A 22,263-nucleotide genomic window follows, 5' to 3' on the forward strand; every position below is an offset into this window, starting at 1 on the left:
TACTACAGGTACCACTAAACAGGGTATTATGTGGGGTGTGAAAAAACTACCTATAGTTTTTCCTGAATCAGAAGAATTAAATGACGTGTGTAATGAAGCGTGGGTTGCCCCTGATAAAAAGCTGATAATTTCAAAGAAATTATTGGCATTATACCCTTTCCCGCCAGAGGTTAGGGAGCGCTGGGAAACACCTCCTAGGGTGGACAAGGCGCTAACACGCTTATCTAAACAAGTGGCGTTACCCTCTCCTGAGACGGCCGCACTTAAAGATCCATCAGATAGGAGGATGGAAAATATCCAAAAAAGTATATACACACATGCAGGTGTTATACTACGACCAGCTATAGCGACTGCCTGGATGTGCAGTGCTGGGGTAGTTTGGTCAGAGTCCCTGATTGAAAATATTGATACCCTGGACAGGGACAATATTTTACTGTCGTTAGAACAAATAAAGGATGCATTTCTTTATATGCGTGATGCACAGAGGGATATCTGCACACTGGCATCACGGGTAAGTGCTATGTCCATTTCGGCCAGAAGAGCTTTATGGACGCGACAGTGGACAGGCGATGCGGATTCAAAACGACATATGGAAGTTTTGCCGTATAAAGGGGAGGAGTTATTTGGAGTCGGTCTATCAGATTTGGTGGCCACGGCTACAGCCGGGAAATCCACCTTTCTACCTCAAGTCACTCCCCAACAGAAAAAGGCACCGACTTTTCAACCGCAGCCCTTTCGTTCCTTTAAAAATAAGAGAGCAAAGGGCTATTCATATCTGCCACGAGGCAGAGGTCGAGGGAAGAGACAGCAACAGGCAGCTCCTTCCCAGGAACAGAAGCCTTCCCCGGCTTCTACAAAAGCCTCAGCATGACGCTGGGGCTTCTCAAGCGGACTCGGGGACGGTGGGTGGTCGTCTCAAAAATTACAGCGCGCAGTGGGCTCACTCGCAGGTAGATCCCTGGATCCTGCAGATAATATCTCAGGGGTACAGGTTGGAATTAGAGACAGATCCACCTCGCCGTTTCCTGAAGTCTGCTTTACCAACGTCCCCCTCCGAAAGGGAGACGGTTTTGGAAGCCATTCACAAGCTGTACTCTCAGCAGGTGATAGTCAAGGTACCTCTTCTACAACAAGGGAAGGGGTATTATTCCACTCTTTTTGTGGTACCGAAGCCGGATGGCTCGGTAAGGCCTATTCTAAATCTGAAGTCCTTGAACCTGTACATAAAGAAGTTCAAGTTCAAGATGGAGTCACTCAGAGCAGTGATAGCGAACCTGGAAGAGGGGGACTTTATGGTATCCTTGGACATCAAGGATGCGTATCTCCACGTTCCAATTTACCCCTCACACCAGGGGTACCTCAGGTTCGTTGTACAAAACTGTCACTATCAGTTTCAGACGCTGCCGTTCGGATTGTCCACGGCACCTCGGGTCTTTACAAAGGTAATGGCCGAGATGATGATTCTTCTTCGAAGAAAAGGCATATTAATTATCCCATACTTGGACGATCTCCTAATAAGGGCAAGGTCCAGAGAACAGCTAGAGATGGGATTAGCACTGTCGCAAGAAGTGCTAAAACAGCACGGGTGGATTCTGAATATTCCAAAATCCCAGTTAATGCCGACAACTCGTCTGCTGTTCCTAGGGATGATTCTGGACACGGTTCAGAAAAAGGTTTTTCTCCCGGAGGAAAAAGCCAAGGAGTTATCCGAGCTTGTCAGGAACCTCCTAAAACCAGGAAAGGTGTCTGTACATCAATGCACAAGAGTCCTGGGAAAAATGGTGGCTTCTTACGAAGCAATTCCATTCGGCAGATTCCCCGCAAGAATTTTCCAAAGGGATCTGTTGGACAAATGGTCAGGGTCGCATCTTCAGATGCACCTGCGGATAACCCTGTCTCCAAGGACAAGGGTGTCTCTTCTGTGGTGGTTGCAGAGTGCTCATCTATTGGAGGGCCGCAGATTCGGCATACAGGATTGGATCCTGGTGACCACGGACGCCAGCCTGAGAGGCTGGGGAGCAGTCACACAAGGAAGAAACTTCCAGGGAGTATGGACGAGCCTGGAAACGTCTCTTCACATAAACATTCTGGAACTAAGAGCAATATACAATGCTCTAAGCCAGGCAGAACCTCTGCTTCAGGGAAAACCGGTGTTGATCCAGTCGGACAACATCACGGCAGTCGCCCATGTGAACAGACAGGGCGGCACAAGAAGCAGGAGTGCAATGGCAGAAGCTGCAAGGATTCTTCGCTGGGCAGAGAATCATGTGATAGCACTGTCAGCAGTGTTCATCCCGGGAGTGGACAACTGGGAAGCAGACTTCCTCAGCAGACACGATCTTCACCCGGGAGAGTGGGGACTTCATCCAGAAGTCTTCCACTTGCTGGTAACCCGTTGGGAAAGACCAATGGTGGACATGATGGCGTCTCGCCTCAACAAAAAACTGGACAGGTATTGCGCCAGGTCAAGAGATCCGCAGGCAATAGCTGTGGACGCGCTGGTAACGCCTTGGGTGTACCAGTCGGTGTATGTGTTTCCTCCTCTGCCTCTCATACCAAAAGTATTGAGAATTATACGGCAAAGAGGCGTAAGGACGATACTAGTGGTTCCGGATTGGCCAAGAAGGACTTGGTACCCGGAACTTCAAGAGATGATCACGGAAGATCCGTGGCCTCTACCTCTAAGGAGGGACTTGCTTCAGCAGGGTCCCTGTCTGTTTCAAGACTTACCGCGGCTGCGTTTGACGGCATGGCGGTTGAACGCCGGATCCTAAAGGAAAAAGGCATGCCGGAAGAAGTCATTCCTACTTTGATTAAAGCAAGGAAGGAAGTAACCGTGCAACATTATCACCGAATTTGGCGAAAATATGTTGCGTGGTGCGAAGATCGGAGTGCTCCGACGGAGGAATTTCAACTGGGTCGATTCCTACATTTCCTGCAATCAGGATTGTCTATGGGTCTCAAATTGGGATCTATTAAGGTTCAAATTTCGGCCCTGTCGATTTTCTTTCAAAAAGAATTGGCTTCAGTCCCTGAAGTCCAGACCTTTGTTAAGGGAGTGCTACATATACAGCCTCCTGTGGTGCCTCCAGTGGCACCGTGGGATCTCAATGTGGTTTTGGACTTTCTAAAATCTCATTGGTTTGAACCACTAAAGAAGGTGGATTTGAAATATCTCACATGGAAAGTGACCATGCTTCTAGCCCTGGCTTCGGCCAGGAGAGTGTCAGAACTGGCAGCTTTATCTTACAAAAGCCCATATCTGATTTTCCATTCGGACAGGGCAGAACTGCGGACTCGTCCGCATTTTCTCCCTAAGGTGGTGTCAGCATTTCATCTGAACCAGCCTATTGTAGTGCCTGCGGCTACAAGTGACTTGGAGGACTCCAAGTTACTGGACGTTGTCAGAGCATTAAAAATATATATTGCAAGGACAGCTGGAGTCAGAAAATCTGACTCGTTGTTTATATTGTATGCACCCAACAAGATGGGTGCTCCTGCGTCTAAGCAGACGATTGCTCGTTGGATCTGTAGCACAATCCAACTTGCACATTCTGTGGCAGGCCTGCCACAGCCTAAATCTGTAAAGGCCCACTCCACAAGGAAGGTGGGCTCATCTTGGGCGGCTGCCCGAGGGGTCTCGGCATTACAACTTTGCCGAGCAGCTACGTGGTCAGGGGAGAACACGTTTGTAAAATTTTACAAATTTGATACTCTGGCTAAGGAGGACCTGGAGTTCTCTCATTCGGTGCTACAGAGTCATCCGCACTCTCCCGCCCGTTTGGGAGCTTTGGTATAATCCCCATGGTCCTTTCAGGAACCCCAGCATCCACTAGGACGATAGAGAAAATAAGATTTTACTTACCGATAAATCTATTTCTCGGAGTCCGTAGTGGATGCTGGGCGCCCATCCCAAGTGCGGATTATCTGCAATAATTGTACATAGTTATTGTTAACTAATTCGGGTTATTGTTGAAGGAAGCCATCTTTCAGAGGCTCCGCTGTTATCATACTGTTAACTGGGTTTAGATCACAAGTTGTACGGTGTGATTGGTGTGGCTGGTATGAGTCTTACCCGGGATTCAAAATCCTCCCTTATTGTGTACGCTCGTCCGGGCACAGTACCTAACTGGAGTCTGGAGGAGGGTCATAGGGGGAGGAGCCAGTGCACACCACCTGATCTGGAAAAGCTTTACTTTTTGTGCCCTGTCTCCTGCGGAGCCGCTATTCCCCATGGTCCTTTCAGGAACCCCAGCATCCACTACGGACTCCGAGAAATAGATTTATCGGTAAGTAAAATCTTATTATTTGCCTATACCTTGCTATATACACTGTTTTTCTTTTTGCCACATTTCTATCCAGTGGAAGGAATTATATCTGCCATACTGTATGCCTTGGTGGCGCAAGTAAGAAGTAGTTAAGAATAAATCTTCTATTTCAACATTCTGCAAAGTAAGCGTTGTGAATTGTTAGAAATTTACTATAATATTTGAAACAAATCTTAATGATACAGAAACATTTTGCTTAAGAATGTTTAATTGCCTCTCATTGAATATTCTTAGTTGTTTTACAAAATATGTAAGTATGTAAATGTGTGTGTACATCTCTCTCTCTCTCTCTCTCTCTCTCTCTCTCTCTCTCTCTATATATATATATATATATATATATATATGCGTATATATATATATATATTTATATGCTGTAGCTGTATATTAATTGAGCCTCATTCCTGTCTCCCACAGAATTGTATTTTCTGCAGACAAAGAGTTAAGAATTCTCGTGGAGTTTGTATCCAGTGTTCCTATGGACTTTGTCCCACGTCTTTCCATGTGACCTGCGCTCAAGCTGCAGGGGTAGTGATGGAGCCCGACGACTGGCCCTTTGTAGTATACATCACATGCTTCAGGCACATGATCAATCAAAACATGGTGAGAACTTATTTTCCGAGCCCTTCTCATTACATTGATTTCAGATCTTCTAGAGCATGGCCACAGCATTACTGAATGATGAGTTCTGTGTTTCTAAATATGTCACTTTTATTAGTTACCAAGTCATATATGGAGGCAACCTTTAGGCAGTTCCTAGATCATAAGATGTTTGAAGTTCCCACTCTGAATACTTTAGCATGTTTAGCTTATTTTGTAATGGAAGCCTTTGCCCTGGAGTCAGCCTGCAGCCAATGAATAGATTGAAAGTAGAGATTTGTGAAAAATGACAATAGCAATTATTACATGGGAATGTCCTCTATTTTAGGTCGCCGTTTTTATTAGACTGCCTTTATGCTTTTTTTTTTTTTAAGCTGTGATTTCAGGATTATACAAATTTTTCCAGTTGTGGTAATGGTTTAATCAAGAACAGTTATTAGACCCTCACACCTCTATAAATGATACCCTTAATATTTTATCTCCCCTATTTAGCAGATATTCATTTACAAAAATATGGAAATGTTTTGCAAGTATTGTTTAGCGCATCCATTAGCGCAGATGCACCTCTTGGATTTTCAGGCCATTACTTGTGACCTCATCTGTACAAAGGTTTCTGCACTGCAGGAGCTGGACAGTTTGTGTGGTTTTAAAGTGTTGTACTTTAGTGGGTAAACAGAATTTTCGTTTGGGTCGAATTAAATAAATTAGATTGTGAAAGAAGCTAATTTAAATAGACATTTCATGTTTAGCATGTGGGCCCACAGCCTTTTATGGCTTACAAAAGAACCCAGTATTGCATCTGACCTTTCAATGAGATACAGTTAGCATGTTCCAGTTGTACTTTTAGACCATACCTGCCTGTTATTCTGGAATTTCAGGGATTTCTCCTGGGGAAGAGGCCACCCTCCTGGATACTGCCCACTTCAGTAGAGAAGTGGGCAGGGTATGGGGGCTTGATAAGACTGTTGAGAATGTGTTTTTGCATCTTCTGTATCTCTCTTATAGATATACTGTATGGCCATCTTAGTTCAGTTCTTCCAACACTATAATGTAACCTTGCATGACTTTGTCTTCTCTTGTGTATAAAGAGTACAACTGATCAAACTCGCCATGACCTCCACCTGAACAATATCCCTTTTACGTCACCCAGGGCCGGTTTTACCCATACGTGGGCTACGCAGCTTAGGAGGGTGCCCTGGCTCAGCTGCGCCAGAGACATACTGCCTTCTGTCCCCCTAGATAGTGTCTGCCTGGAGACTCTCAATGCTAAGGGGGCGGAGTCAGTCTGGGTGTGCTGTTCCACGCTGATCTGATCAGCAATGAGTCCCAATGGTCAGGCTGCTCCTGTGGGAACAGGGAGGCGGGACACAAACACTGGAGCCCAGTAAATCATTGAGGACACATCTGTCTGGCTGCTGCTGCCTGGCCACTCCCCTCACAACACCCAGCACTACACATGCAGTGCATCACAGCCATAGAGATCGGCTTCGGGCTGCTGGATCAATGTCTGTGCTGTGAGTGATACCTGGCAGCTGCGGACGTGGACGCCGCTGCACTGGAGCTGGACATGCTGAAGTTCCCAAAGCTGGCCGTGGTCAGCGACTAGATAGTAAGAACAGATAAGGAAGCTGTGTTCTACTACTATGTAGAATCCCAGCCCTGCTGCCTTAACCAGTACACTACAGAATACACCTGCGCCATGGCAAACTGAATTCATCACTTAACCCATGTTGCTGTACATTGTATATAGATCATCTATGTAATGTCGTGCGATGTTAAGCACCTGTCCCCATATTTTATACAATCCTGGCCATAATGGGCTTTATGTGTAAGGGGCACTACAGCTGTGGGCATAGGGTAAGGCTGCACCTGTGGGCATAGTGTAAGGGGCACTACACCTGTGGGCATAGTTTAAGGGGCACTACACCTGTGGGCATAGTGTAAGGGGCGCTACTCATGTGGGCATAGTGTAAGGGGCGCTACATCTGTGAGCATAGTGTAAGGTGAGCTACAACCGTGGGCATAGTGTAAGTGGCACTACAACTGTGGGCATGAAGTTTTAAGAGGCGCACTACTACGGTGGGCATAATGTGTAAGGAGAACTACAACTGGGCTTTTCCAATGAGTCACGCGCAAAAGTGCTCCGTGCGCGCCAAAGTATATTTTTTCGCTTATCAAAAAACTGTGGTCTTGGACCGGCCCTAACATCACCCTTACACTTTCATTTTCCATAGCAAATATTACGAAACTTAACGGATTTAAGATTTACGAGACACAAAAGGTTGTCCAGCACCTAAATGTTAATACTATTACGCAATACTACTGTAGTTTCTCTTACGTCCTAGAGGTTGCTGGGGACTCCGTAAGGACCATGGGGAATAGATGGGCTCTGCAGGAGACATGGGCACTAAAAAGAACTTTAGATATGGGTGTGCACTGGCTCCTCCCTCTATGCCCCTCCTCCAGACATCAGTTTGATACTGTGCCCAGAGGAGGCTGGGTGCATTACAGGGAGCTCTCCTGAGTTTCCCTGAAAGAAAGGATTTTGTTAGGTTTTTTATTTTCAGGGAGCCCTGCTGGCAACAGGCTCCCTGCATTGTGGGACTGAGGAGAGAGAAGCAGACCTACTTAAATGCTAGACTCTGCTTCTTAGGCTACTGGACACCATTAGCTCCAGAGGGAGTCGGAACGCAGGTCTCCCCTCGCAGTTCGTCCCGGAGCCGCGCCGCTGTCCTCCTTACAGAGCCGGAAGATAGAAGCCGGGTGAGTATAAGAAGATAGAAGACTTCAAAGGCGGCAGAAGACTTCAGATCTTGACGCTGCGCGCCATTGCTCCCACATAAAACACACACGGCAGGCACTGATGGGTGAAGGGCGCAGAGGGGGCGCCTTGGGCAGCAATTTTACACCTGGCAAGAATATATATATAGGCTGAGGGCTGTATATAGGTAACCCCCGCCAGTTTTTGAAGAAATCGAGCGGGACCGAAGCCCGCCGCTGAGGGGGCGGAGCTTGATCCCTCAGCACTAACCAGCGCCATTTTCTCCACAGCACACCGCTGAGAAGCTGGCTCCCCGGACTCTCCCATGCTGAACACTGTGACAGAGGGTTTTAAAGAAGGTAGGGGGGGGGCACATAATTGGCGCAGTAGAGATATATATATATATATACACAGGTTGAGTATCCCTTATCCAAAATGCTTGGGACCAGAGGTATTTTGGATATCGGATTTTTCCGTATTTTGGAATAAGTGCATACCATAATGAGATATCATGGTGATGGGGCCTAAATATCACACAGAATGCATTTATGTTACATATACACCTTATACACACAGCCGGAAGATAATTTTAGCCAATATTTTTTGTAACTTTGTGCACTGAACAAAGTGTATCTACATTCACACAATTCATGTATGTTTGATATACACCTTATACACACAGCCTGAAGGTCATTTAATACAATATTTTTAATAACTTTGTGTATTAAACAAAGTTTGTGTACATTGAGCCATCAAAAAACAAAGGTTTCACTATCTCACTCTCGCTCAAAAAAGTCCGTATTTCGGAATATTTGGATATGGGATACTCAACCTGTGTATATATGTGTGTGTGTATATATATATATATATATATATATATATATATATATAAAGCGCTATATCTATCTGGGAATTTTTTCCTGGGTTATTGGCGCTGGGTGTGTGCTGGCATACTCTCTCTCTGTCTCTCCAAGGGGCCTTGTGGGGGAACTGTCTCCAGATTAGAGATTTCCCTGAGTGTGTGGGGTGTCGGTACGCGTGTGTCAGCATGTCTGAAGCGGAAGGCTCTTCTAGGGAGGAGGTGGAGCAAAAGAGTGTGGTGTCTTTGTCGGCAACGCCGACACCTGACTGGTTGGATATGTGGAACATTTTAAATGCAAATGTGAATTTATTGCACAAAAGGTTGGACAAAGCAGAGTCCAGGGAATGTACAGGGAGTCAAGCACTGCCTTTCACTATGTCGCAGGGACCTTCTGGGTCTCAAAAGCGCCCACTATCACAAGTCGTAGACACTGATACCGACATGGATTCTGACTCCAGTGTCGACTATGATGATTTGCAGCCAAAATTGGCTAAAAGTATTCAGTATATGATTATTGCAATAAAAGATGTGTTGCATATCACAGATGACCCCTCTGTACCTGACACGAGGGTCCACATGTTTAAAGAAAAGAAGCCTGAGGTTACTTTTCCCCCTTCACATGAACTAAATGAGTTGTTTGAAAGGGCTTGGGAAACTCCAGACAAGAAACTGAAGATTCCCAAAAGGATTCTTATGGCGTTTCCTTTCCCGGCTAAGGACAGGATACGGTGGGAATCCTCCCCAAGGGTGGACAAAGCGTTATCACGCTTATCCAAGAAGGTAGCGCTGCCATCTCAAGATACAGCAACCCTCAAGGATCCTGCTGATCGCAGGCAGGAGACTACCTTAAAGTCAATTTACACACATACTGGTCCATTACTCAGACCGGCGATAGCGTCTGCTTGGGTTTGTAGCGCTGTAGCAGCGTGGACAGATACCTTATCTGCTGATATTGATACGCTGGATAAGGAAACCATTTTATTGACCCTGGGTCATATTAAGGATGCTGTCCTATATATGAGAGATGCTCAGAGAGACGTTGGCCTACTGGGTTCCAGAGCCAGTGATATGGCGATTTCTGCTAGGCGAGCCCTATGGACCCGACAATGGACAGGTGATGCCGACTCGAAGAGGCATATGGAGGTTTTGCCTTACAAGGGTGAGGCATTGTTTGGGGAAAGTCTCACGGACCTGGTTTCCACTGCTACTGTAGGTAAATCAACTTTTTTGCCTTATGTTTCCTCACAGCCTAAGAAAACGCCACATTATCAGATGCAGTCCTTTCGGTCGCATAAAACCAAGAGAGTACGGGGATCTTCCTTTCTTGCCAGAGGTAAGGGCATGGGGAAAAAGCTGCCAACTACAGCTAGTTCCCAGGAGCAGAAGTCCTCCCTGGCTTCTACAAAATCCACTGCATGACGCTGGGGCTCCGCTGAGGGAGTCCGCCCCAGTGGGGGCACGTCTTCGACTTTTCAGCCATGTCTGGGTTCAATCACAGGTGGATCCCTGGGCAATAGACATTGTTTCCCAGGGTTACAAGCTGGAATTCGAAGAGGTGCCTCCTCGCCGTTTTTTTAAATCGGCCCTACCGGCTTCTTCCCCAGAGAGGGAGGCAGTTTTACATGCAATTCAAAAACTGTGTCTTCAACAAGTGGTGGTCAAAGTTCCCCTGCTTCAGCAGGGGATGGGGTACTACTCAACCCTGTTTGTGGTTTCGAAACCGGACGGTTCGGTCAGACCCATTTTGAATTTAAAATCCTTAAACATATACTTAAAAAGGTTCAAGTTCAAGATGGAATCGCTCAGAGCGGTCATTGCCAGCCTGGAGGGGGGGGGGGATTATATGGTGTCCCTGGACATAAAGGATGCATACCTTCATGTCCCCATATATCCTCCTCATCAGGCGTTCCTGAAATTTGCTGTACAGGATTGTCATTACCAATTTCAGACGTTGCCGTTTGGGCTTTCCACGGCTCCGAGGATTTTCACCAAGGTAATGGCGGAAATGATGGTGCTCCTGCGCAAGCAGGGAGTCACAATTATCCCGTACTTGGACGATCTCCTAATAAAAGCGAGATCAAGAGAGCAGTTGCTGAACAGCGTATCACTCTCCCTGAGGGTGTTGCAGCAGCACGGCTGGATTCTCAATCTCTCAAAGTCACAGTTGGTTCCAACGACCTGTTTAACTTTCTTAGGCATGATTCTGGATACAGACCAGAAAAGGGTTTTTCTTCCGATGGAAAAGGCCTAAGAACTCGTGAACTTGGTCAGGGACCTCTTCAAGCCAAAAACGGTGTCGGTGCATCACTGCACTCGAGTTCTGGGAAAGATGGTGGCGTCTTACGAGGCCATTCCATTCGGCAGGTTCCATGCGAGGACTTTTCAGTGGGACCTTCTGGACAAGTGGTCCGGGTCACATCTACAGATTCATCAGATGATCAGCCTGTCCCCCAGGGCCAGGGTGTCTCTCCTATGGTGGCTGCAGAGTGCTCACCTTCTAGAGGGTCGCAGGTTCGGCATTCAGGACTGGGTTCTGGTAACCACGGACGCGAGCCTCCGAGGATGGGAAGCAGTCACACAGGGAAGAAACTTTCAGGGTCTATGGTCAAGCCAGGATGCTTGTCTACACATCAATGTAATGGAATTAAGGGCCATATACAACGGCCTTCGTCAAGCGGAGAATTTGCTTCGCGACCTACCGGTTCTGATTCAGTCAGACAACATCACCGCAGTGGCTCATGTAAACCGTCAAGGCGGAACAAAGAGCAGAGTGGCAATGGCGGAAGCCACCAGGATTCTTCGCTGGGTAAAAATCATGTAAGTGCTCTGACAGCAGTCTTCATTCCGGGAGTGGACAACTGGGAAGTGGACACGATCTACATCCAGGAGAGTGGGGACTTCATCAGGAAGTCTACGCAGAGATTGCAAGTAAGTGGGGACTGCCTCAAATAGACATGATGGCATCATGCCTCAACAAGAAACTTCCGAGGTATTGCGCCAGGTCAAGGGACCCTCAGGCGGTAGCAGTGGACGCCCTGGTGACAGCGTGGGTGTTCCCTTCGGTCTATGTGTTCCCTCCTCTTCCTCTCATCTCAAAGATATTGAGAATCGTAAGACGAAGAGGAGTACAGACAATTCTCATTGTTCCAGATTGACCTCGAAGGGCCTGATATTCGTATCTGCAGGAAATGCTCACAGAAGATCCGTGGCCTCTTCCTCTCAGAGAGGACCTGTTGAAACAGGGGCCCTGTCTTTTCCAGCACTTATCGCGGCTACGTTTGACGGCATGGCAGTTGAACACCGGATCCTAGCGGAAAAGGGCATTCCGGAAGAGGTCATTCCTACTCTGATAAAGGCTAGGAAGGACGTGACAGCAAAACATTATCACCGTATATGGGCCCTCATTCCGAGTTGATCGGTCGCAAGGCGAATTTAGCAGAGTTACACACGCTAAGCCGCCGCCTACTGGGAGTGAATCTTAGCTTCTTAAAATTGCGACCGATGTATTCGCAATATTGCGATTACTAACTACTTAGCAGTTTCTGAGTAGCTCCAGACTTACTCTGCCTGTGCGATCATTTCAGTGCTTATCGTTCCTGGTTGACGTCACAAACACACCCAGCGTTCGCCCAGGCACTCCCACCGTTTCCCCGGCCACTCCTGCGTTTTTTCCGGAAACGGTAGCGTTTTCAGCCACACGCCCCTGAAACGCCGTGTTTCCGCCCAGTATCCACCCATTTCCTGTCAATCACATTACGATCGCCGGAGCGAAGAAAAAGCCGTGAGTAAAATTACTTTCTTCATAGTAAAGTTACTTGGCGCAGTCGCAGTGCGAACATTGCGCATGCGTACTAAGCGGATTTTCACTGCGATGCGATGAAAAATACCGAGCGAACAACTCGGAATGAGGGCCATGGTTTTTTATTACCGTTAGGACTTATGTAGCGCTTTTTCTTAGATGTATTTTTCCAATGAAATGGCACATCATATTCTTGATTTAGGTCTGTTCAACAATGCTGCATAACTAACGTCTTCCAGATCAAAAGTGACATTTTTAAAGTTCTGTATGTACTTTTTTTCTGACAGGAGAATTTTTTTCTCAGGTCTCAGAATAAATTAAAACAGTGTTCCTGTCAGTATGTCATCTTGCACATATCTAGACTTATCATGATATGAAATAATTATTTTTGCTACTGCTTGACTGAATCACTTGGCTTGCACATAAAGTCTAGTGGAAGTCTTATATTTTAGCACTCTCAGCTTGAAAATGCCACCATGCCAAAGCAGGTTACATGTGTTAATACTTTATTATACTCGACACAGCTACCATAAAACAAGTTATCCCAATGCAATGTGTTTCTAAATATATTTTAACTGTTTATATCATTTATAAGGTATGTGTCTGCTACTTTATTTAATGTTAAAACAAACATTGTTAGTTTTATATGTTGTCAAATGCCTTTAATTTGTGTGATCTGACATATGGAAGAAGAGTACACAGGGTTATAGGATAAATCCCTGCTGGTCCCAGCTCCCTGAAGGCCCATCCGCTTCTCTGGGAATCAGGTTCCAGACTGTGCACTTGAATTATACATTCTACATACCTGTATGTTACATTATTCTGCACATTACAATGGTGTATTTTTTATGGTGCATTGCTGTTATTAATCTGGTACATGATCATGCATGTAATAGCAGTATTTACTATATCTATCAAGGGCCCCAGACTATGCTCTCTTTAATAGTCAGCCAATTATCTGTGAGGGCTTACCACACCCCCTCTGGAGACTGATCACAACCCAAGCATGGGCCCCTTCCACTGCATTTCCCCAGTGGGCCCTTCATGCCCCAGTCTGCCACTGCTTGGGGGGAGTCTACATGGGTGTTTGTTGTTCCCCAGTGCAGTTGAGCAACAGTTTAGTCTGGAGTTTATTCTGTGTGTATCTTAGGTACTTTAGCCAACTCCATAAATTAGATTGTCTCTCACACTCCCAAGAGTGTCTGGTTATCTCCCTGAATCCTGGTGTTAAGTTTAATTAACTCACAGGAAGAAAAAGCAAATACCTTAAATACAGAAATGTTCAGGCTGCTGCAACCCTCTAAGCGTGTGTGTGAAACCCCTATGAAATGCGTACACGTTGCTTAAGCACACCGTCACGCTGTAAGCACAAAGTAGCTACACGTATGGTGGAATATGCTTTATAACCCCTAACAGGAAAGCAATGCGACACCAGTTGTTATGTAATGTTGTGGGCCTACCCAGCAACAAATATTTACTCAAAAGGGGGGTACAACAGAAATACAATAACACAAGAGAAAAGGCCACATCAATGGATACATACGTTTGTTCACCTGTGCAACCCGGTTCCGGTCCTCAGTCAATCTGGATAGATGACCTTCAGAGAATAGACTGAGGCCAGCCAGGACGCTTGTTTTTATACAATGGTCCAAAGCATGAAACAAAGGAAACTGTAATCTCTTCTTTCATAGGTCAAAGAGCTGGTCATTTACAGTACATGAGGGGGTCATAGGTTGGTTTGAACAGGTGGGCGATGCTTAGTCCAGGTGTACTTGCAGATGTCTTCCACTGGGTTCCCACCGAATATCAAGAGTACAGTACATACAGTGTGATATTAATAATATATTCCTGCGCATATCTATGTGCAGGAGCGTGCTACTTTCTGCAAACTGCCATCGGAATATTGCCCTTGAATTACTGTACAACTGAATACCAAACACCACCTCCTAACCTAATTCTGTCCCCTCATATCCTGTAAAGTTGAATCCCTCTGTTGTTATACCTTTGAAGCAAATGTAACTCGCTGGTGTGGTGCATGTAGGCTATGTGGAAATTATGCACTATGTGGATTACATATCAGATTTGTCTTTGTGGCTTTTCCATGCGAATGCGTATGCTACCGTATTTACTCATACCACGCGCTAATACGCAGGACCTCATGAGCCAATATACGCAATGTGCGAGTATGCGCATGCACGGCAGAACAAGCACTCGCACGGAGGCCACTCTGTGTAGTGGGACCCTCCTGCAGGGCATTGGCAGCTACCATATGTGCGTGGGATAACTGTGGGTTTTCGGGGGTCTGCCAGTCCCTCCTCGGTGGGTACCTCCTTGTTTCCCCTCTATGCGGCTCATAATCCCTACTATGTGTTCCCTGATCCCGACTATGTGTCTGGTAACGTGGTTTGTATTCAGGTCTAGGGGGTCTATATATGTTATGTGTCCCGTTACTTCTACAATCCCTTGCAAAATGCCCTTCTCTCTTGCAAAAGAAACATATTATTGACCGTGACTTACCATCAGGGGTCTGGGGTTTTATGCTGATGGGACTTCCCTGTAAGAGTCTGTATACTTACCATCATCAGCTTATAACCCTTCCGACTCCCTGTGTTTAGTGATATTGCGATCATGCTCAATGGCAGACTCTCTTAGTGCAGCTACCGTGATACCCCTCCAATTTGGCAGAGAGGTCTGCACTCAGGTCCTCAATGCCTCCTTTAATCCATCCATTAATACAGAGACAGCTACCTCCCTGTGGTTGGAATTTTCCTTTATATCCGCTATCCCTGTGTATCTAGCCATTTCCTGCAGTGCTCTATGGAAATACTCGGATGCCAGTTCACTGTCCTTCTGTCTTATGGAGAAAATGTTGTTCCACTTAACAACAGTAGGGAAATACAATGCTAGTTGTATGTTAATTTGCCTTACATTCTCCTGGTTGTACTCATCAGTGAGAGGCAGTTCTACATCTAGTTTACAATCAGTTATGAATTTTGGGATGTCAGTATTTGAGGGTAGGCTCGCTCTTAGCACTATCCGCCAATCCTTGCTTGTGGGCTCATGGGCTCATGGGCATTACCCAATTCTCTAATAAATTTCTTGCATCCGACTAGATCCTTTCTGGGATCAGGGAATTCTGACATAATTGACCTCAGTACTGATTGGGACCAAGGACAATGCATTGCAATGTTCCTGATGGGGGGTTACTCCCTGATTATCAGTTCTCCCATCGGGGACTGCAATCACCCTGACTGGATTTAACTCAACTACATAATTTCTGTCTCTCTAATACGGGGAGCTATTGTCTCTGCATAATGTATGGTGCCATACTTACCAGTGGACACGACCTCACTCACTCCTCCACTGGGGGGCATCGCCACTGCTCTCACCGGTTGAGTGTCCTGTATGGTAGCTGCTAAAGAGAGTGCCAATATTGTGCTAGGCTTGTCATCTTCCTCACAACCTTGGGGAAAATTCAAAATGGGATACAACTGGCAAGGGTTAGGGTTAACACATTGATTATGCATTTTGCTATCATTTACCGATGTACCATTGGTTGTAGCCAATTTCCCCCCATCAACATATGGCGGTGGTGGTACGCTCGCAATCACCCTTTGCACATCTCCCTCTTGCTACCACAGATTTAAACAGTCAGTATGTATGATACTCTGTTTCCTAGGTTTGATCAGACATATTCTAATCCTTATGCTCTGCAGTACCTCTGGTTCAAAACTACCCACCCTAGGGAATGATGCCCTATCATCTGCAGTCATACGTACCCATTCGTCACAAAAAGCCTCCGCGTGTGGACCATATTTCCCACACATTATCAACAACCTTGCTGATTCCCTGGGCCGCACCTCTCCAGCCTGAACCCTGGCAGCTGAATGCCTTCCGCTTTTGCAATTGGATCCCATTGCGGACTTTTTAAACACAATACTCAAATGCACAACGAAAAGACTGAAAGTTAACCTAGCGCTTTTACTCGCTCCTTCTCCGCTGGCCGTACCACGACTCAATCCAATAGTGAACACCGTGTACCCAGTGAGGACCCTATCAGCAACTGGTTTCTATTCACTGGAATTTGTGTAGGATGAGAAAAAGACTATCGATCACCCTTTCCAGTGAATGTCTCACCTTGGAAGATTTCTTCCTGAGAGAGAAACAGCGAAAAAACTTCCTTCTACTATACACAAATCACGTTTGCATATGCTCTACACAACACGTATGATAATGCAATTTACGCAAAAGCACGCAAACTGGTATCACATTGCGCCACGTATCGCATACACAAATGCGCAGTCTAATCGCACAGCGTATAGATACTTGTTATCTTTCCGCCCTACGTTCACTGGATTCGAATTCACAAGCTGCGCTCCTCAGCCGGAGCGTAACACAAAAACCTTAAACTTCAATTCACAATTTATACTCTATCACGCTCCTGTGCAAGTCTCCTCACAACTTGCGAACTTCTCTATTATTTACGTAAGTTAGCCGACCTTACGCCACTGAGCCTCTGCTAACTCAGTGTCTCTACGGGATCCCGAATTTCCGAGGTTCAATCCTCCCTCTCTTACTTTCAGCTCTCACAAATACACAGTGTTTTTCTGTTCAGAAAAATATCACTCCCTTTGACTGACAGTTTTACCCCAGAGACAGTTTAAACAAAGTCTTACATTAATCTGCTTTTGAAATCGTATAGTTATGTGCTGTAGTATTAAATGTATAATATCCCGCCTTAAATTGAACAGCTATCATGTGGTTATACCTTGCTCTCGCAACTCTATGCAACCTTGCATAAACACGTGACCGTGCGTGTCTCTACGCCACGTGCACACTTCTGTACACTGTCCTCACGTACCGTACCACGTGTACAAACGTGCGTTCACAATTCAATAAACCACACTATCGATAAATGTGAGCAACGAAACTACTATTGCTCACTAACACAACACACAATTGTTCGTGTTTTACAATTACTCCCTTAACACACTATTTCAAATATATATATATATATATATATATATATATATATATAGCAAACATATGTATCCGATTTCACACAGATCTATAATGACTGTAATAACCTATGGCAACAATATGTGAGAATGCATGCAAAGTATCGGTACGCTTTGTGTATGCTTTCGCGCCAAAATTAAAACGGCTTTTTTTCTTCTTCTCCAGTTTGTCCCTTGGGATACACCAGCACCTCTAAGACTATACAGAACAGACGTGGTCTAACAACACAAACTGGTTTCAAACACAATGCAAGGTTACTTAACATGCGTCTCCACCCTTTGTTGGTAAATCAAAGTCTGTTTATGGCCTGCAAGTCTGTGAGTGTGAGATGAACCGGACAGAGCTCCCAATTGTTAAGTTCAATTAACTCACAGGAAGAAAAAACAAATACCTTAAATACAGAAATGTTCAGGCTGCTGCAACCCTCTAAGCGTGTGTGTGAAACCCCTATGAAATGCGTACATGTTGCGTAAGCACACCGTCACGCTGTAAGCACAAAGTAGCTACACGTGCGGCGGAATATGCTTTATAACCCCTAACAGGAAAGCCATGCAACACCAGTTGTTATGTAATTTTGTGGTCCAACCCAGCAACAAATATTTACTCAGAAGAGGGGTACAACAGAAATACAATAACACCAGAGAAAAGGCCACAATCAATGGATACATATGTTTGTTCGCCTGCGCAACTCGGTTCCGGTCCTCAGTCAATCTGGATAGATGACCTTCAGAGAATAGACTGAGGCCAGCCAGGAGGCTTGTTTTTATACAATGGTCCAAAGCATGAAACAAAGGAAACTGTAATCTCTTCTTTCATAGGTCAAAGTGCTGGTCATTTACAGTACATAAGGGGGTCATAGGTTGGTTTGAACAGGTGGGCGATGCTTAGTCCAGGTGTACTTGCAGATGTCTTCCACTGGGTTCCCGACGAATATCAAGAGTACAGTACATACAGTGTGATATTAATATATTCCTGCGCATATCTATGCGCAGGAGTGTGCTACTTTCTGCATACTGCCATCGCATTATTGCCCTTGAAATACTGTACAGCTGGGTACCAAATACCACCTCCTAACCTAATTCTGTCCCCTCATATCCTGTAAAGTTGAATCCCTCTATTGTTATACCTTTGAAGCAAATGTAACTCGCTGGTGTGGTGCATGCAGGCTATGTGTAAATTATGCACTATGTGGATTAAATATCAGATATGTCTTTGTGACTTTTCCATGTAAATGCGCATGCTACCGTATTTACTCATACCACGTGCAAATACGCAGGACCTCGTGAGCCAATATACGCAACGTGCGAGTATGCGCACGCACGGCAGAACTAGCACCCTCACAGAGGCCACTCTGTGTGGTGTTTGCACGTGATGCGTGTGACTATAATATTTTCGACTTCGACACTAGCTAGAGAAGCTAGAGAGCCACCATTGACTAAACCCTGGGGAGAATAATTTGTAATGGCTGCATGTTTGTGCTGTAGAGTGGCAGCCATTTTCTTGTAGTACAGCATTTAATGGTAGGAATGGCCGCTGCTCTCCAGCACACACTTATTGACTATTTTTCTCCCCAATGTGAAAAAGACAAATTAGAATAAAGGGGATCTAAACATTGATTCAAATGAGGAACTGATGTACATACAGTATAAGCATCTAAGTCAGTTGTGGGGAACTGCTGAAATTATTTTATTTTTTGTAATGTTATAGAGCTGTAATGTGCTTTAATTTATCACAACCAGACAGATATTCGCTTTTAGCAGCATAAACTGGTTACACACCTAAAGATTTATCTGTCCAATCTGTTTGGTGAGAACAAAAATCTGTTAATGACAATCAACCATTTGTTCCCAAACGCAGGAAAATGTTCAAAAACGATTGTTTGGATACATTTATTAAATCAAACGTATATAACCAAATTATATGCATGACCATTGTCTGTTTTCCAAAGTTTGGGAGCAAATGGTCGATTGTCATTTGCTTCCATACATACCAGATTTTGTTCCCACCAGACAGATTGGACAGATAGATCTTTAGTTGTATACCCAAATTAAGTGTTGTCAAACTAATGTAAGCTAATATTTGATTGGCTGGTATGGGCCGAGGTACTGGGGATTTGGCTAAATACGAGAGGTGTGGCTGTGCCTCCTAAGGAAAAAAAGAAAAAGAAAATGCTAGGCACGACACTGCGAAGCTGCAAAGGTGGACCCCCTCTGCAGCTTTCCTGGGCCGGGTGCATATATATTTTTTGTCAGTGTTTTTTTTGTTTTATTATTGTTGCACCAATAGCACTAAGTGAAAAGATGCGTTCCTTTGATGTCTTTACAATACAGTTTCATGTAAACAAAGACATATGAGCATTTCCGCTAACAGCAATGTGTCAGCAGCAAGATTTGACAGGTGTTGTCCATACCTGCCAATTGTCCTAATTTAGACAGGACAGTTCCACATTGAAGGTTCAGGCCTACCATCCTGACTACATTGTCCTGATCAGCCAGTTTAGATAGATAACAGCTGATCTGCTTAGCTGATTCTTACCCGTGAAACCATAGCAGAGCAGTGGTCTATGGGTACAGTGTGATCAGCATTCAAAGGGCAGGTTACATGAACAATCCCCCCTGTGGTGTGCTCATGCCACTTATCCTGCGTAATACAGTGGCACGCTCAGACCAATTTAAAAATAAATAAATACTGGAAGGTATTTCTTGCTGGCAAGAGCCTGTTAAAAAATTATAGTGCATACTACAGTCATTCTTTTACTGTAATTGCCATCTCAGGAAGGTGATAGCAGAAAAAATTCAGTTAATGGTTTATTACTTGATAAATTATAAGTATGCATATCATTCAGCAATAGTTTTTTTAAACAATTTTTAACAATTATTTGTAATTTTTATTTAAAGATTTTGCATGCGTGGGTCCCCTGAGACTGCCCTGGTAAAATGATAAGTTAACCCTTGCTACACCTGACCTGTTTCACCAAGGCAGCCGATTGTTGCTCAGCTGCTTCATCGTGATTTTAATGATAGCTTGCGGCAATAGGTGTTTTTTGGTTTTTTTTTGCGATGTGGCAAATCAGCCTTAATTAAGCATTCATTATTTAACAAATAATCCCCTTAGACCAGCATTACACCAAGTCTTGTAAACAAATACCTTGTGTTTAGTTACATCCACCTAAATAGTGACTAATATACTTTCTATTTGTTCTGTGTTCCAGAGAAGCAAAACAACAGGGAAGAAACTAAGCATTGGGCAGACTGTCATTGCAAAACATAGAAATACGAGATATTACAGTTGCCGGGTTACAGAGATAACCTCTCAGACCTTCTATGAAGTAGAGTTCGATGATGGATCTGTCAGTAAGGATACTTTCCCTGAAGATATTGTTGTAAGTGGTTAAAATCATTTGGAAAGAATACTGTTATTGTTTTAAATGTATATGTCAGATCATAATTAGATCATGCTACCCACTTTGCTTTATGTGGCTTACAGTGTTAGGTATTGACTTTTTCATGTGACCTTATTGTTTACTAATGTGGAACAGATGTAGTTGGCAGAGCCATATTCCCAATGTAAACATTCATAGACAAATACTCTTCTTTATGTTTAATCTTTGTATATCCCAAGTTTGGAAATCAGTACATGGAGGCATGGTCTAAATTTGAAATAATACTTCCTTTTTTCTACGACTGGGTCCACAGGTTATCCACAGGAAAACAATGGGATATGATGGAGCGATAGCGGATTGGCACCAAACGATCACAAGCTTTCAGTCCTCCCAGGATGCAACGGGCCCGTCCATATATCCCCGCCCAATGGCTCAGGCACATCAGTTTTTTGTTTGGTGCGGCAGGAGCTGGACCATGGTTAGAGGGCTGCTGTTTTTGGCAGCCCTAAGCTTTCTTATTTTATTTTTATAGTCTTACTATGTTTTTGAGGGATCTTTCTTAACAGCGTCTTATACGCATATTGGAAAGAGTCGCTCCAGCAACTCTCCGCTGGGTCGCAACAATGCTTACCCATGGTACAAGTGCTGTCTCGACTGGCATCTGTGTCGGATATACTAGCAGATCCAGCACACGTGACCAGGCTGTGGCCGGAGCATGAGGAGAAGGTAAGGCATTGGTTCTGCTTAGAAGGGGATTACGGACACAGCCGCACTGTTTTGGGAGGAGACTACCAAACAGTAGCTGGCGTGCCGCCACAATGGGTGCTCCAGCGCTAGGCTTTAGGGATCATAAGGCACCAGGAATAGTATGAGGCTGTGATCCCTAGGGTTGATGTCAGCAGTGGGGAGTCAGACGCTCTCCTGGTCGCCCCTCCCTCCAGTTCATGACCAGTTTCCGTCGGTCTCCCGCCATGAACAATTGCCTCACTTCCGTCTCAGATGCTACCACGAGGGGTCTCGGTCGCAGCATTGGCCGCTGCGTCTGTGTTCACTAAAAAGCTACTGCGAGGAGACCCAGTTGCAGTACAGGCTTCTGTGTGAACGGAGTGTCTGTGTGCACAGTGCGTCTGTATTCACCTAAAGTTCCCGGAGCGACAGTGTACACTAGTAGCGTCTGGATCCACTCAGCATTCTCTAACGTATTGATCGATCTTGGAAGTGAGGTGAGTCTCCCTGTATCCCATTCTACTGAGTACGGGTTATACAGCACTAAATTTCTGTCTACTTTGGTTAGTATGAATAGTTACGTTTAGGGCCCATTGCATATGAGTCTGTGTACATTACTGTGGTTTTCTTTGCATTGCATCTGAATACGTTAAGATCTGTATAGAACAGAATGCAGTAATGTGTACTCCTACATACTTTGATATGTGTTTGTAGTTGATAATATGCTCATATGACTAATATATAACGTGACTGCTAGTGTGATTGCTGACTTTATATATGTTTGCCAGG

General features: G+C 45.0%; 1 protein-coding gene across 1 annotated transcript in view; it reads left to right on the forward strand.

Moving 5' to 3' along the window:
* KDM4C (lysine demethylase 4C) overlaps positions 1-22,263 on the forward strand; it is a 961,089-nt gene that overhangs the window by 843,086 nt on the left and 95,740 nt on the right. The window contains exons 18-19 of the mRNA XM_063913998.1: positions 4,743-4,928; positions 20,578-20,748. Coding sequence (XP_063770068.1) covers positions 4,743-4,928; positions 20,578-20,748 — 357 coding nt within the window. The remainder of the gene's footprint in view (positions 1-4,742; positions 4,929-20,577; positions 20,749-22,263) is intronic.

Source organism: Pseudophryne corroboree, chromosome 1, assembly GCF_028390025.1.
Source record: "Pseudophryne corroboree isolate aPseCor3 chromosome 1, aPseCor3.hap2, whole genome shotgun sequence".
NCBI lineage: Eukaryota > Metazoa > Chordata > Amphibia > Anura > Myobatrachidae > Pseudophryne > Pseudophryne corroboree.